Raw genomic sequence first — 14,374 nt, 5'->3', positions numbered from 1 at the left:
CTCATCCATGATGCATAAATTCCATTCAAACACAGGATTCTGGCTGGGCAGTGTCAGCTTCTTCCTCTGAATCCTGACAGTGCCTTTGAGGTGGGAAGAAGTTCATTTCTCTTGATAATGGGGAAATAAATTCTCTTTCTCTGAAAGATTCAGGTGTCCTGTGGCTGCTATCTCACTGCCAGTCCTTTCTTTAAAAAAAGTATCCTACATAACATCGTTTCTATTTTACCATTTTTTATGACCTAAAACTATATTTAACACACTACTTAAGAGAATTAATACAGCATCACTTTCTAACACAACACATATAATGTTCATGTCAATATTTGCAAAAAGCCAACCATAAAATACATGCATTTTTCACAATGCAAAATGTGGAATATTGAGCCTTTGAGGAGGATTTTCATCCTGCATCTTTAGCCCAAGGTCTGTTTCTCAGTGACTCATGGCACTGTACCAGTTTCTGAAGAACACAAGTGGAGGTCAAAGGTTTCTGTCAAATCAGTTCCACATCAGATACCGTGATGTCATATGTCATCAGATTTATATTTGCATTATGTAGCTTTAGAAAAAAAAAAAGACACAATAATGCTGGGGAAAAGGTTTCCTGCTACAAGAGGTGGATATTAATGGAATCAAATAAAAATTCAATCAAATCAGTGGAATTGAAAATTAATCACCACGTCATGCATTTATTTAGACTTTGTAAGGTGCTTTATTTCAAATTAGGGTGCTGTGGAATCAAAATGAGAAATTTTCAGTGAGTAACCTGTGAAAAAACAGCAGTCAGAATTATCTGGTGTCTACAGATATATGTTTCCAGATTGATTATCCCTTGTGTCTAAGAAAATCCCAGCTCTAAAATTCTTCCCCATGCTTTTGGCCTGTATGAAAGTGAATTCTGTTCTGCTTTATAAGGAGTGAATGTATGATGTCACTTTCTTACAATTAAAGCACACGAGAAGCTCTTTTGCTGACCATCTGTTTCAGCACACCCTTTGGAGACAAATTCTAACTTTGTTTCCAGAGGGCGGAGAATTCAACCAGATTTGATGGAAATTAGTGTGAAAATTAAAGTGGGTGTTTATAGGTAAATTAATATCTATACCTGTGATTGCATAAGATATATTTCCTTAGGAAATGATGCTAAATAGATGAAAACATCCATGTTTGGTCCAACAAAACAGATTATTACACTAGATGGAAGCAGACATTTTTCCAGTGCAGTCAGTATATTCCCCATATAAAGAACAGTAAAATATCTATACCTGTGATTCTATAAGATATACTTCCTTAGGAAATGATGCTAAATAGATGAACATACCCATGTTTGGTCTTACAAAAGAGATTATTACACTAGATGGAAGTAGGCAATTTTCCAGTGCAGCCAGTATATTCCCCGTATAAAGAACAGTAAAATATCTATACCTGTGATTGCATAAGACATTTTTCTTTAGGAAATGATGCTAAATAGATGAACATACCCATGTTTGGTCTCACAGACAGATTATTGATGGAAGCAGACACTTTTCCAGTGCAATCATATTTCCAGTGCAATCATACATTCATATAAAGAACACACGTAGGGAACACGCACATTGACACATGAGCATATGTATGTAGAACAAATCAGTTGGGAGAGCACTGGAGTCACTTCCTTTCCCCTTTTTGCTGCCTTTGCAGGGTGTTTGGTGCTGCTATACTGCTGACATCCTCCCTGAACATGCTGATCCCATCTGCAGCCAGGGTGCACTACGGATGTGTCATCTTCGTGAGGATCCTGCAGGGCCTTGTGGAGGTATGGAGAACTGCAAAACCAGTAAATGTGATAGTGTTTGTTAGCCTTTAACTAGCAGCTGGAGCTCTGCAAGGAAGATAGAAATGGTTGTAAATTTATTACTGATGGTGAGTGTGAAGGATTTCAATGTATGAATTACTGCTGTTTGATTTTCCTTCAGCTATGAAATGTCATGGCAAAATGAGAAGCCAGTGAGATATGCATTTAGCACGGATGTTTCACTGAACTCCTGTACTGCATAAGGCTGATATTGGTGAAATTCTCAACAGTCACTTGTTAGACAGCATCACAGAATAAATATTTAACAAAAACCTAAGGTTATATCTTAAGTCCTGACCATGCTATGTTTTTGTTGGAATGAATAAGAGATTTACCATAATTTAAAAGAGGGAAAAAATAATTGAGCCTTTCCCCTTTTTCCTTTCCCCTTTTTCCTTTCCCCTTTCCCCTTTTTCCTTTCCCCTTTTTCCTTTCCCCTTTTTCCTTTCCTTTCCTTTCCTTTCCTTTCCTTTCCTTTCCTTTCCTTTCCTTTCCTTTCCTTTCCTTTCCTTTCCTTTCCTTTCCTTTCCTTTCCTTTCCTTTCCTTTCCTTTCCTTTCCTTTCCTTTCCTTTCCTTTCCTTTCCTTTCCTTTTCCTTTCCTTTCCTTTCCTTTCCTTTCCTTTCCTTTCCTTTCCTTTCCTTTCCTTTCCTTTCCTTTCCTTTCCTTTCCTTTCCTTTCCTTTCCTTTCCTTTCCTTTCCTTTCCTTTCCTTTCCTTTCCTTATATAACCTTTATATAGGTTATTTTATGTAACTTATACACACACACACATATATATATATATGGTCTATATGCATATACCATAATTTTTAATCACAAATTTGTGTACATTTGTACATCTTAATCAGGAATTACTGTACATTCCATATAATAGCTTCTAAAATTTAAACACTGCAGGTTTAATTTTTCCATTGCTAAGTTAAAGGCTGGTTTTGAAGAGAGACCTAAAAGGTAGCTGGTTTAAAGCAAGTCAAATAATATAATTCAAATACTTACTTTATATGCTCAAGTAGGTTCATTAAAGACAGAGGGAATAAACTTCTCTTAGGGGTATATTTCTAAATGTTTATAGATCTTGTTTTCTAGTTGTAGAGCAGTGTCACTTTAACCAGTATTTCCTAAATTTTGCTTTAAATGTTAGGTAAAGAAGATAAGGGTTGGATAAATGGGTCCTGCATTAGCAAGACTTCAGAGAATCTGTGTTGTCATCCTTCCCTTGACTCTGGTTCTTGTGCACTAATGCTCTTTAATTATTTGGAATTCTTTCCTGGAAGGGGGGGGAACATGTTTTATATTTGTTTAATTCAGTCTCTTTAATGATTTGGAAAGGAAACATGGTTTATATTTGTTTCTTATGGTCTCTGTAATGATTTGAAGTGACACACAAAACCCAGCTTGAACAGATACTGTCGCTTTTCTGTGGCTGCGCTCAGATTTTGCTGCAAAGGTGCAAAAAAGCATTCTCAGCCTCTTGTTGCTAGCGATTAGAGACAAAAGCTCATGCAAAGACAACCGAGTGAGTGCCTGACCAGCTTTAGCTAACCTGTGGCCCCCCATTTCCCAGGGGGTCACCTACCCTGCCTGCCACGGCATTTGGAGCAAGTGGGCCCCCCCATTAGAGAGGAGTAGGTTAGCAACCACCTCCTTTTGTGGTGAGTAACTCTGCCTTTCTGCCTCCCCTCCGTTTGTAATGCATGAGTGTGTTGAAACTGATTTTTCCCCGCCTGCTGACCCACGTGTGTTGTTTTGTAGGTTCCTATGCGGGGGCCGTGATTGCAATGCCTTTGGCTGGGATTCTGGTGCAATACACTGGGTGGTCTTCTGTGTTCTATGTGTATGGTATGCATTTCTGCTCCTCTCACCCCAGGACTGTGGCACCTTCCTCTACCCTTTCCAAAAATGTAACAGCTACTGTCAAGAGGACAAAAAACCCCCAGAGAAGTGGGACTTTTAATCTAAAAATACAGCCTAGAGAAAAGAGCGATGAGAGAACAGAATTTAAAGAGAAGAGTATGTAAGGAAGAAAGATAATAAAATAAGAAAAGCTAGCTCACCTTGAAACCTCCATTACTTTTAGCACAAGCAGTGCAAACTTCTGGGCAGATCTACAGCATCTCTGCTCACATTAACACCTCTCACACTGACAAAACTGCGCATTTAGAGTGCCTGCCCTGAATAAGTTGTCCTGATTTTTATCTGAAGACCTACATAACTTAATCCACACCAGTTATGTTAACCTACACTGACAGAAAAGAATGCCCCAAGGGAATTCAGTCTGTGTTTGTGTGAATTAAGTGGAAGCATTATAGGAATTTAATAAACTACTCAGGAAGTGCATTGCTATGTTGAAAAAGTTGCCAGTCTTCTATTCTGCAGGTAAAAATTTAGTGCAGTAATCAAACATCAGCATCTTAAAGCTGGATGGGCCTTCATTTACAGCTTGGTGAAATGAAATGGAAGCTCTTTCAGTGCACAAATTGATGTTGAGATCACTGAATATTCACTTACAGTGAAATAATCCTGTAAACAAAGCAAAGACTACTTCACTGTGCCATAGTCCTGCATGTATTTTGCACAAGTATTATTCCCAGGACCAAACTCTCTGTTGCAGAGTTATCTCTGCTGAGAGAACTCATTGACAAAAATCAAAAATTGCCATTTAAATTTGTTGTAATTCTTCACAGATTTTTCTTCCTTGTTTGCTGCTTTATTGTGCATTTCTTTTTAAAGTCTTTCTTTCTGTTCCCAAGGGAGCTTTGGTATAGTCTGGTACATGTTTTGGCTTTTGGTTTCATATGAGAGTCCTGCCAAGCATCCTACAATCACAGATGAAGAAAGGAGATACATAGAAGAAAGCATTGGAGAGAGTGCCAACCTCCTAGGTGCAATGGAAGTAAGAACATTACCCACACACTGGTTTCCAATGAGATTGTAAGAAAAATAAACACCCCAGCAACCAAAAAAAGACAGCAACAAAAAAATCAAACCCTCACCTTCAGATTGAAAAGTGTACTTTGAACAATTTGAGCAAATGTGTTCCCGGGGGATGGGAAGATCTTAAATCTGCTGGTGGATTTCTGGGTGGATTCTGCTTTTGCACTAAGAGAGCACAGTTCTTGTGGCAGATAACTCATGGAATTTATGCCTCTTTGTCTACTCCAAATTACAAAAAAGAGGTACAGCTACATTTGAAACTGCACCTTTATTTAGACTTTTCTTATATCTTGAGCTGAAAAAGTCAGTTTCCTTCCTATATAGTAATTTCTGGAAGGTTTTCCTCTTCCTTTCCTTCCTATATAGTAATTTCTGGAAGGTTTTCCTCTTCCTAAAAGCAAACTGCAGGAAAAGCACTGCTCAGTGTCTCTTGAGGTCCCCAGAGCACCAGAAAATGCCCTTCCTTATTGTTTTATGTTTTGTCTGCCAGAAAAACTGCAAGTTGCAATAGAGCATGCTTTGAGATCCATAAGAACATTTCCCATTATTGCAGGGAACAATTCAGAACAATTCCCATTATTTCTCATTTTGCAGGAGACATGTTATCAAGCCTCTCATAATCTTAGTTCTGTAATGGTTTAGGTCATGTCTGACCTAAAATCCATGTATGAACCCTGAATTTTCCAGCCACTTAACACTCCAATTGTGCTAACTAATAATCATCTTATTTCTGTAACTGTTGAAAAGTTTTAAAGAAACTATTGCCATGGTTGTTCACTCATTCTGGAAAATAAAAAAATAAATATTTAAGCCTCACTTCATCTGCTTAAATTTTTACACCACCCATTCCCAGTAGACCCCATCATATTTCCTATTTGGTCAGAACACTGGTTTTTGACTGAACTGAGGAATTAACAATTTTTGACTTAGTAAAAATTTGGTTTAGTATTAAATAAAGAACCAAAAATATTACAAAGTCATTTTTTGATAGCTGAAATTTTTAGATGCTATTGAGGGCCTGTTTCAGTTGCTAGTCAACTGCATTCAGGAGGGCTCATGGTTTTGAAAATCTGATATGAAATTAGTTACTTTGAAAGATGTCCATACAATTCTAATTTGGACTGTACAATTTCTATTTTTTACTGTGGCTTTTTGATGAAACATTTTTTTCAAAGTGATTCTCTGGTATCAATGGTTTGGTTGCTTCTAAAATATTTAAGCTGAAATTCTTCCCATACCATCAAGTTTGGGAATTAGATTTTCTGGCTGGCTTCTCATTAATTAAGTCACTTAATCCTTACTTCTTACTTAAGTGTAATTTAATAGATATACAAGATGTTGCAAGTATCTATCTATATATAGGCTGGTGTTTTTCTAAGAAAAGGCAGTATTCAAATCAATAGTAGACTGAATTAAGCCTGAATTCTTGCTGAAGTGATTTTCATGCCCTTATCTGGGTATGGATTCTGTGTTTGGACCAACACAGATGGGTGGAAGCCTGGATTTGTGGACAGGTGCTGGGACTCAGCAGGGTTCTCCATCTGTCTTTCTTTATTTCTTTCTTTCTCCAATTTATTTTAAAAATCCAATAATGCAAACAAAAAATATATTGACCAAGCAGTTTCATCTGAGACTTGATTAAAAAAAGGTAGAATACTGCAGTATTTGAACAGTCAAGATTTAAATTTGAACAGTTAAGATTTAAATGTTCAAATACTTGTTTGCAGTAAATCTGAAAGAAATAATGTAGTTAGTGTCAAATATAACTGCTTCCTTACATGCAGCAATATTGTCCTTTAAAGACATTATTAAACACACTCTTATTTTGGTCTAATGTTTATGCACATATTTATATGACTGAAATTAAAGCACTTGTACATGAGTGTTGTGATACAATCAAGTATCACTGAGTTTCTCCATTTGTGCATTTTGTGGTAACATTTATATGCTATAGTTGTGCTTGTTGGACCACAGCTAAAGAAAAGGGGAAGGAAAGATGGAGAGCTGATAATGACCATCATGGTAACTGGATCCCCTTTCTGTGTTTCAGAAATACAAAACACCATGGAGGAAATTTTTTACATCTATGCCAGTCTATGCAATAATAGTTGCAAACTTCTGTAGAAGCTGGACTTTTTACTTGCTGCTAATTAGTCAGCCTGCTTACTTTGAGGAAGTGTTTGGATTTGAAATAAGCAAGGTATGTAAAAAGAATGTGAAGCTTTTATCTTAACTAAGTAAATATCAGAGCTAGTATTTGTAGTATTTATTAAGAAGTATTGCATCAAGTATTATAGTATTACTACAATTAAGTATTGTAGGATTTATTAAGAATAGGAAAGTGTTACACATCTTTATAATGGATTTATATCTTAAATCCTACTCATCCCAGTTCCTGTTTCCTTGACCAGTATGAATAAGTGACAAAGGATGGGATAGGGAAAGGTGGAGGCAGAGTGAGATTTAGAGATGATTTAAAGGGGGTTGCAAGTTAAGTGCTCAAACCCAGATTGTGCTTGGTATTAGAAATGTGTCAGCAGACCCACCTCACTCTGTCCCCGATGCCCCAGGGGTTGCAGAATCCCACCAAAGCTTCTAGAAAACATTGACAAATGGATTTTTCCAGGTGTCTTTTAAAAAGCAGGGCCAGCTTGTTCTAGGAAGACAGAATAATTTGTGTGTATATATATATATATATATATATAACCTTTGTATGGTTATATGTGTGTATATATATATAAGTATATATATGTATATACATGCATACATGTATATATGTATATAATGTATATATAGAGAGAGATATATATATTTAACCTTTCTATATGCATCTTTAATGTGGTGAGAGCTGCTCCCCCTTTCTCACTCAGGAAGGAGCAAAGTGTGAGGTGTAGGGGTGGTCTGAGGCTCCATGGGGTTCATGTGAAGTTTGCACCAGGCCTGGGAGGTAAATATGAATAACAGATATATAATCTATTGGAGCAGCCATCACAAAAGAACTACCTCTTGTTTTGCCATGTATGCTGAGCACTTTGAATACCACCAGTGGATATTCAGTATTTTGTCTTTCAGTACATACAAAGCTTTTCAGACACATCCTTTGCCCATGTACACTTTGCAGCTTGGTCAGAAATCAAAGACAAATGGCCATGGTGTGATGATGATCCACAGGGAATCTGTCTGGGCATGTGAGCCTTGCTGCAAAGCTGCACTGAACACCGAAAGAAATGCAGCAATTCAGTTTTACACCTTTGATTGTGAATTTTCTGAAAATTCTGACAGGGGGACTGTAAGTGAGGGGAAAAAGCTTTAGCTTAAATATAAACTATGAAAACAATCTATAAACAACGAGTGTCATGGCATCAGAACTTCTTAAAAATTCTCACTGTACTTCATAAAATAAAATAAAATACTAAGTTTTAACACAGAGTGTGATGTTGAAAAGAAATAATTAATTAGCCGCTGAATGCTTCAGAAAATGAAGAATCAAAATTTTCTTATGGTTTGTGCTTTTCTAATTCTAATTTTAATTTTAGGTGGGTATCTTATCTGCTGTGCCACATTTAGTGATGACAATTATTGTCCCTATTGGGGGACAAATTGCTGACTTTTTAAGAAGCAGGCAGATTGTTTCAACGACCAATGTGAGGAAGATAATGAACTGTGGAGGTAAGTCTTTTTGTTTTATTTAAATGTTTCTTGAAGGGATTTGATGCTCATACCGTGTTCTGTGTAGAATAAAGAGACAAACTGCACAGCTGTATGCTCTCAGGAGGAAACACTTCCTGCATTTTTTATGCAGTGCAGATGTGGTTACTAAATAGAAGAAAACACAGGTGCTGTCATAGGCCATTTCCATAGAGTTATTTGGAATTTGGAAAACCATTTAGACTATTAAAGAAATAGATGAGGTTTTGGAGGGGAATTTGCCAACCCTTAGCCACTTACTCAGCATTAGCTAACTTACATTAGTAAGTAATGTTTTATTTGTGTTCCTATGAAACAGCATGGCATTCTAAGGCCTGCAGTGTTTGAGAGGGAATGTAACTCAATGTCTGGTTTTATTTATTATTTCACCAGGTTTTGGTATGGAAGCAACTCTCCTTCTCGTGGTGGGATATTCACACAGCAAAGGAGTGGCTATTTCATTCTTAGTGCTTGCTGTAGGCTTTAGTGGATTTGCCATATCTGGTAAGATTATATTACTATTAACACTAAACTATTTTATCTTGGGAGACAAAACATCTATCTTTGCTTTTATTCATGGATAGTAATTAAAAAGCCCACTCACTTTGGAATTCCCAAAGGACATTATTTATTTAAATATATATTTATTTAACTCTATATCATATTTAAATATATATTATTTATTTATATTATTTATGGTCATGATAAAGGAATGTACATTCGGTATTACAGATTTTTATATTAGATTATTTCTATTCAAATAATTCAATCTTTTCCATGTTCATTGCAGTAAATTAGACTCTCTTCTCATTAAGATGCTAATGTACATTACAGATTTTTCTTGAAATCAAACATAGAAGACAAACGGACTGGTATTACATAATGATACCTAAATTTACACAATTTTGTTTAAATAGAAGTATTTTATTTTTTTTCCACTGTATATTGGTTATTTCTTTGTTAATATTTTATTATTTAATTAATTTGGGGCCTGTTAGCATTATATTATTTTGGGGCCTAACTACTAGGATTTGTTTTCTGAATTAAAGTTCAGCTATTGCCCTTTCCTGCTGATTCATCATCCCTTTGCCTCTCCCATTCCCAAGTCAGCTGCCTCCCCTTGTTTTCCCACTGTGATTTTTGTATCCTCTCCCATGCTGGCTCCTTCTGTCCCAAACAGGCTCTCTTTCATTTTGTGCCAAACATCCAAAATCTCCTCTAATCAAATCTGTCCTTAATGTCACACATTCTTCTTTTGGACAATTTGGGAAGTGCATTGCACCTTCCCCAAGCTGACCACATCACACTGCCTGCCCTTTCCATTGTACCATCTGTATCCAAAGGTTTGGATACAGATGGTATTCACTGAAATTTTGTGTTTGCTTATTTAGGTATTTATTTTGGGAACAATTCATTCTGTCTCTTTAGATTATTTAAATAGTTACGGCATATATTTTCAACAGAGCTGTGCTGCTGAAAATGTAAGAGAACAAGTAAATATTTTTCAAAATTAATTAGTAATTCAGTTATAGATACTCGTTTTTTCCTCCAATTTAACACTGAGGAATAGAAAATAACTCCCTTCTGCTGGTCTATGTGACAAAAAGAAAAATGTGAGCAATAGGAAGAGGGCATGTTACACACAGGAAGAAGAAAAGACATGTTATTTACAGCATGAAATGGTCATGAAAAGGACAGTGAAATGCAAATTATTTCCTTGCCTAAATATCTTCTGGGTTCTCAACTCCACACAGACACTGCTGGGAGGTTTTGGGGTTTTGTTCTGTAGTTTTGGGAGAAAATTAACCTGGTGTCCCTTTAAAATATTTTCTTAAAAGAAAATGAAAACCCAGAGTCTCTCTAGGAGTATTTAAGCATTGTAAGTCTTTTAGAGACAAAGAAATGCAATTAAGCAGCCCAAACATGTTATAGTAAAAATGCCATGTCACTTTTCTCAACTGAAGCACTGCTCTGCTCTTGGTGTGAACACTCACTGACCTTTCTATTGCAGGATTCAATGTCAACCACTTAGACATTGCCCCAAGGTATGCTAGCATTTTAATGGGCATTTCTAATGGAGTCGGGACCCTGTCTGGAATGGTTTGCCCTATAATTGTTGGAGCAATGACAAAGAACAAGGTAAATGGAAATACCACTCTCAAATCTTCCAGTTTGGTACAACTGGTTTCAAGAGAAAGACTTTTCTATGATACAACTTGCCAGGATATCCTTGCTGGAGTCTGGGACTTGCATCCAGGGATGCAAATTTGAGGCATGCTGCACTGTATGCCCATTAGGTTGATGCTTTTGTGGGCTGATGAGTTTTTCACAGAAAGATGGATATAAATATTTCTGAAATGGACACGTGAGTGTTTTAGCTGTGCTCTCACAGCCTCAATCCCTAATTTAAATCTTTCAGCTCAGAGGAATTAGGTAAATCTATGTGCTACTCTGGTTGGGCAAATTTCCTCTTTACAGACACGTGAAGAATGGCAGTATGTCTTCCTCATTTCTGCTTTAATTTCTTCTTTACATATTTGTGAAGAATGCCAGTATGTCTTCTTCATTTCTGCTTTAATTTCTTCTTTGCAGACACGTGAAGAATGGCTGTATGTCCTCCTCATTTCTGCTTTAATTTCTTCTTTACATATTTGTGAAGAACGGCAGTATGTCTTCTTCATTTCTGCTTTAATTTCTTCTTTGCAGAAGTGTGAAGAATGGCTGTATGTCCTCCTCATTTCTGCTTTAATTTCTTCTTTGCAGACACGTGAAGAATGGCAGTATGTCCTCCTCATTTCTGCTTTAATTTCTTCTTTACATATTTGTGAAGAATGGCAATATGTCCTCCTCATTTCTGCTTTAATTTCTTCTTTGCAGACACGTGAAGAATGGCAGTATGTCTTCCTCATTGCTGCTTTGGTGCACTATGGAGGTGTGATCTTCTACGGCATATTTGCTTCGGGAGAGAAACAGCCCTGGGCAGACCCTGAACAGACAAGTGAAGAGAAATGTGGCTTTATTCATGAAGATGAACTTGCTGAGGAGACAGGGGACATTACTCAGAATTATGTAAATTATGGTACCACCAAGTCTTACGGTGCTACGACCCAGGTCAATGGTGGCTGGCCTAATGGCTGGGAGAAAAAAGAGGAATTTGTACAAGAGGAAGTACAAGACTCATACAACTACAAGGAAAGAGATTATTCATAACAAACCTAAATATTTGGTATATTTTGTAGTGTTTGTGATTAAATTCATTGTGATTGTTTGCACACAGAAATAAAATGTGGTATAAACATGTAAACACATATCAAACAGGAAGGTCTTACTGTAAAAAAAAAATACATCAAAGTGCAATCTGTATGAGTTGTGATGTTATCACTTTCATTAAGTTATATTTGTTCTATAAACATTAGAGTTTTAAGGGTTTACTGGTCAAAACTATAGAGGCAAGTAGATACTTTACAGCATACAAGAGCTAAAACTCATAATTACAGATTAAAGCACAACTAAGCAACCAAGTTGGCACATCTAATGCTCTTTTTAGAAAGCCAAAATTACTTGATCATTAAAAATGCACTTATATATTTGTTACACTGTATTGAGGCTGTGTTAAAGACACACATTTACTCAGTGCAATGTAGGAGTTGTGTGTTTAGCCCAGGACAAGAGCTTTCTTGAGGAAGAAAGGCTGAGTCCCAGGCGTTGACGAGGATTGATCCAGTTCCCTTGCTGGTAATTGTATCAAGCCTAAAGAACAAATAGGGCATATTGTATGTTTATGGTGATTACATGCTGCAGGCTACTCTGTGATAAATAAAGGAATTATTTAGGAGTTTTATACTGAATGTTTTGGGCACAAATCTTTGTTTCTATCCTTTACAGAATGTCATGAAAATATAGACGTTGTCGTGTTCTTCCCTGCATTTATCAACTAATATAAAAACAGTATAAAGTATTGAGTCTGACTTTTCAGGCAGCCTGGTAAATCCCTTTATCAAAATACAAGCTTTATTATTCTATTCTTTGCAGTATATTCTGAATTTGTACTGGTGTCTTTAAAAAGAGAAAAAATACCCCAATATAACATAGAAAAGAATATAGTATTTTACAAAATTCCAAAGAGAAATTTACTATGAGCAAATAGCCCTATAAAAAAGATGCATTTGTTTTGCAGGATATTTTGAAACCAATAGAAGAAACAGAGAATAATTTAACCCTTATTCTTCCCTTAATAGCTTTCATATTTTTACACATTGTGCCACAGTTGTATACATAGATATGTTTATTGAAGATACTGTAATTATAGAAAATGTCATTATTTTAGAAATCCCTGAAATAAAAGATGTATTTGTCTTTCAATTAAACCTAATAATAATAATAATGGACACTGAATATGAGTAACATAAGGTCTCACACTAAACCAAAGTGGTAAATAACTAGTGTTGGGTTGAAAGAAGCCAACAAGCATCACGCTTGTCCTTTGAGCATAACTCAACAGTGACTGCAACATTAGTGTACCAAGCAATAAGTGCAATGCATTATGAAGTGCATAACCTTCTAGATGATATATTAACCTACATTTAGCTTGTTGTATATATTTGGGGTTGTTGGGATTGAACCAAACTGAACCAACTGGAGTTAGCAACGCCAGACCACTTCTTAATACTCTAAAATGACAACAATGATCCATTTCTTAATTCAATCCAATGAATATTATTGTATGTAATAATCCATTCTGGATTCCTGGTCTGTTCTTTGTATTGTGCTAGTGATTGGAAACCCTGCTACCGCAATATACAACTTGAGGATTGTTTTTTCTCCTTTTTTTTTAAATGCAAATCATACCTTGACCTTAAGAAAAGAAGTATTTTGCTTTGTGCCTCAAAGTGATGTAAAACGTGACCATAGCTTTTGCTGTGTTTAATGAAAAAAGATGTGGACTGTGTCACTTTTGTTGCTGCAAAAAGTGTTAATAAAATGCTCTATTTATCCTTTTATATAAAAAGGACCACTAGAGTTTCTTGTAATTTTTAAATGGGTTTTAATGCAGATGATTACAGTTATAGTGACTGCATAGCAAATTCTGCTACTGACATGGAGAGAGTTTCTCATCTGTGAGCTCTGCTCCACACCCAAACTTTCACATTTTCTGTTCTTGCTGCAGCCCTGTGGTGGGAGAGGCGCCTGTCCCCAGATGTTTGTGCTCCCAGGAGGACGGCTGGCATAGGTGTGCAAGGAGGATCAGTGTGAGAGATGCAGTGAACCCAGGAAAGACAGATTAATCTGTGTTAGCCAATAAGATGGCACAGATGAGAGAAAATTAAAAGGCACGCATGGCTGTTTGCGGAATTTTTCCTTTTCTCGGTTATCCAACAAGGCTCCTTAACTGAAACATACCACTTCCCATCCATTTTTAGATAAACCCCGCAGCAATCAGTAACTTTAAGAATTCCTATATTAAATAATAGGTATTTTTCTAATAAAATTTTTGCTTTTCAATAATTTTCCTTCACCAAGCAGAATAATGCAGAGGCATCAAACTGAGCAAAAGGCTTCAGACCACTGACCACAGCAGCAACAGGCCCAGTGCTTCTCACCTGAAAGATTCAAAAGTAGGACAAGCAGGGGCTTCAAAATTACTGCTGTATTTACAGCTCAGAAAATACAAACTAAATAAAAATCAATTCTTCTTGATTTTCAGAATCTTACAGGTTCTCTATCTAGAATTTATTTAAATAATTTCCTTTCATTAAATATAGGTGGGTTTTTTTTTTTCTTAGCTTGAGACCTTTGAATTATGTAGAACAAAGGAGAGACTTTAATCCAGGCATTAGACACTGCACTGTTCAGCCAGCTACACCTCAGTAAGGACCTGACAATTGCCTGTGAGTGCTGCATTACTCAAGGAATCT

The 14,374-nt window shown here is 36.4% G+C and overlaps 1 protein-coding gene across 1 annotated transcript in view; it reads left to right on the top strand.

Moving 5' to 3' along the window:
• The window catches only part of SLC17A6 (solute carrier family 17 member 6), a 31,511-nt gene extending 18,041 nt beyond the window's left edge, over positions 1-13,470 (top strand). The window contains exons 4-12 of the mRNA XM_064715781.1: positions 1,684-1,798; positions 3,403-3,490; positions 3,591-3,677; positions 4,589-4,731; positions 6,823-6,972; positions 8,309-8,441; positions 8,853-8,963; positions 10,471-10,598; positions 11,337-13,470. Of these exons, the coding sequence (XP_064571851.1) occupies positions 1,684-1,798; positions 3,403-3,490; positions 3,591-3,677; positions 4,589-4,731; positions 6,823-6,972; positions 8,309-8,441; positions 8,853-8,963; positions 10,471-10,598; positions 11,337-11,669 (1,288 nt within the window). The 3' untranslated portion in view covers positions 11,670-13,470. The remainder of the gene's footprint in view (positions 1-1,683; positions 1,799-3,402; positions 3,491-3,590; positions 3,678-4,588; positions 4,732-6,822; positions 6,973-8,308; positions 8,442-8,852; positions 8,964-10,470; positions 10,599-11,336) is intronic.
• Positions 13,471-14,374: the final 904 nt, after the last annotated feature.

Source organism: Zonotrichia leucophrys, chromosome 5, assembly GCF_028769735.1.
Source record: "Zonotrichia leucophrys gambelii isolate GWCS_2022_RI chromosome 5, RI_Zleu_2.0, whole genome shotgun sequence".
Taxonomy (NCBI): Eukaryota; Metazoa; Chordata; class Aves; order Passeriformes; family Passerellidae; genus Zonotrichia; species Zonotrichia leucophrys.
Note: the sequence above shows the minus strand (reverse complement) of the source record. Positions and strands in the feature narration are given on the sequence as shown.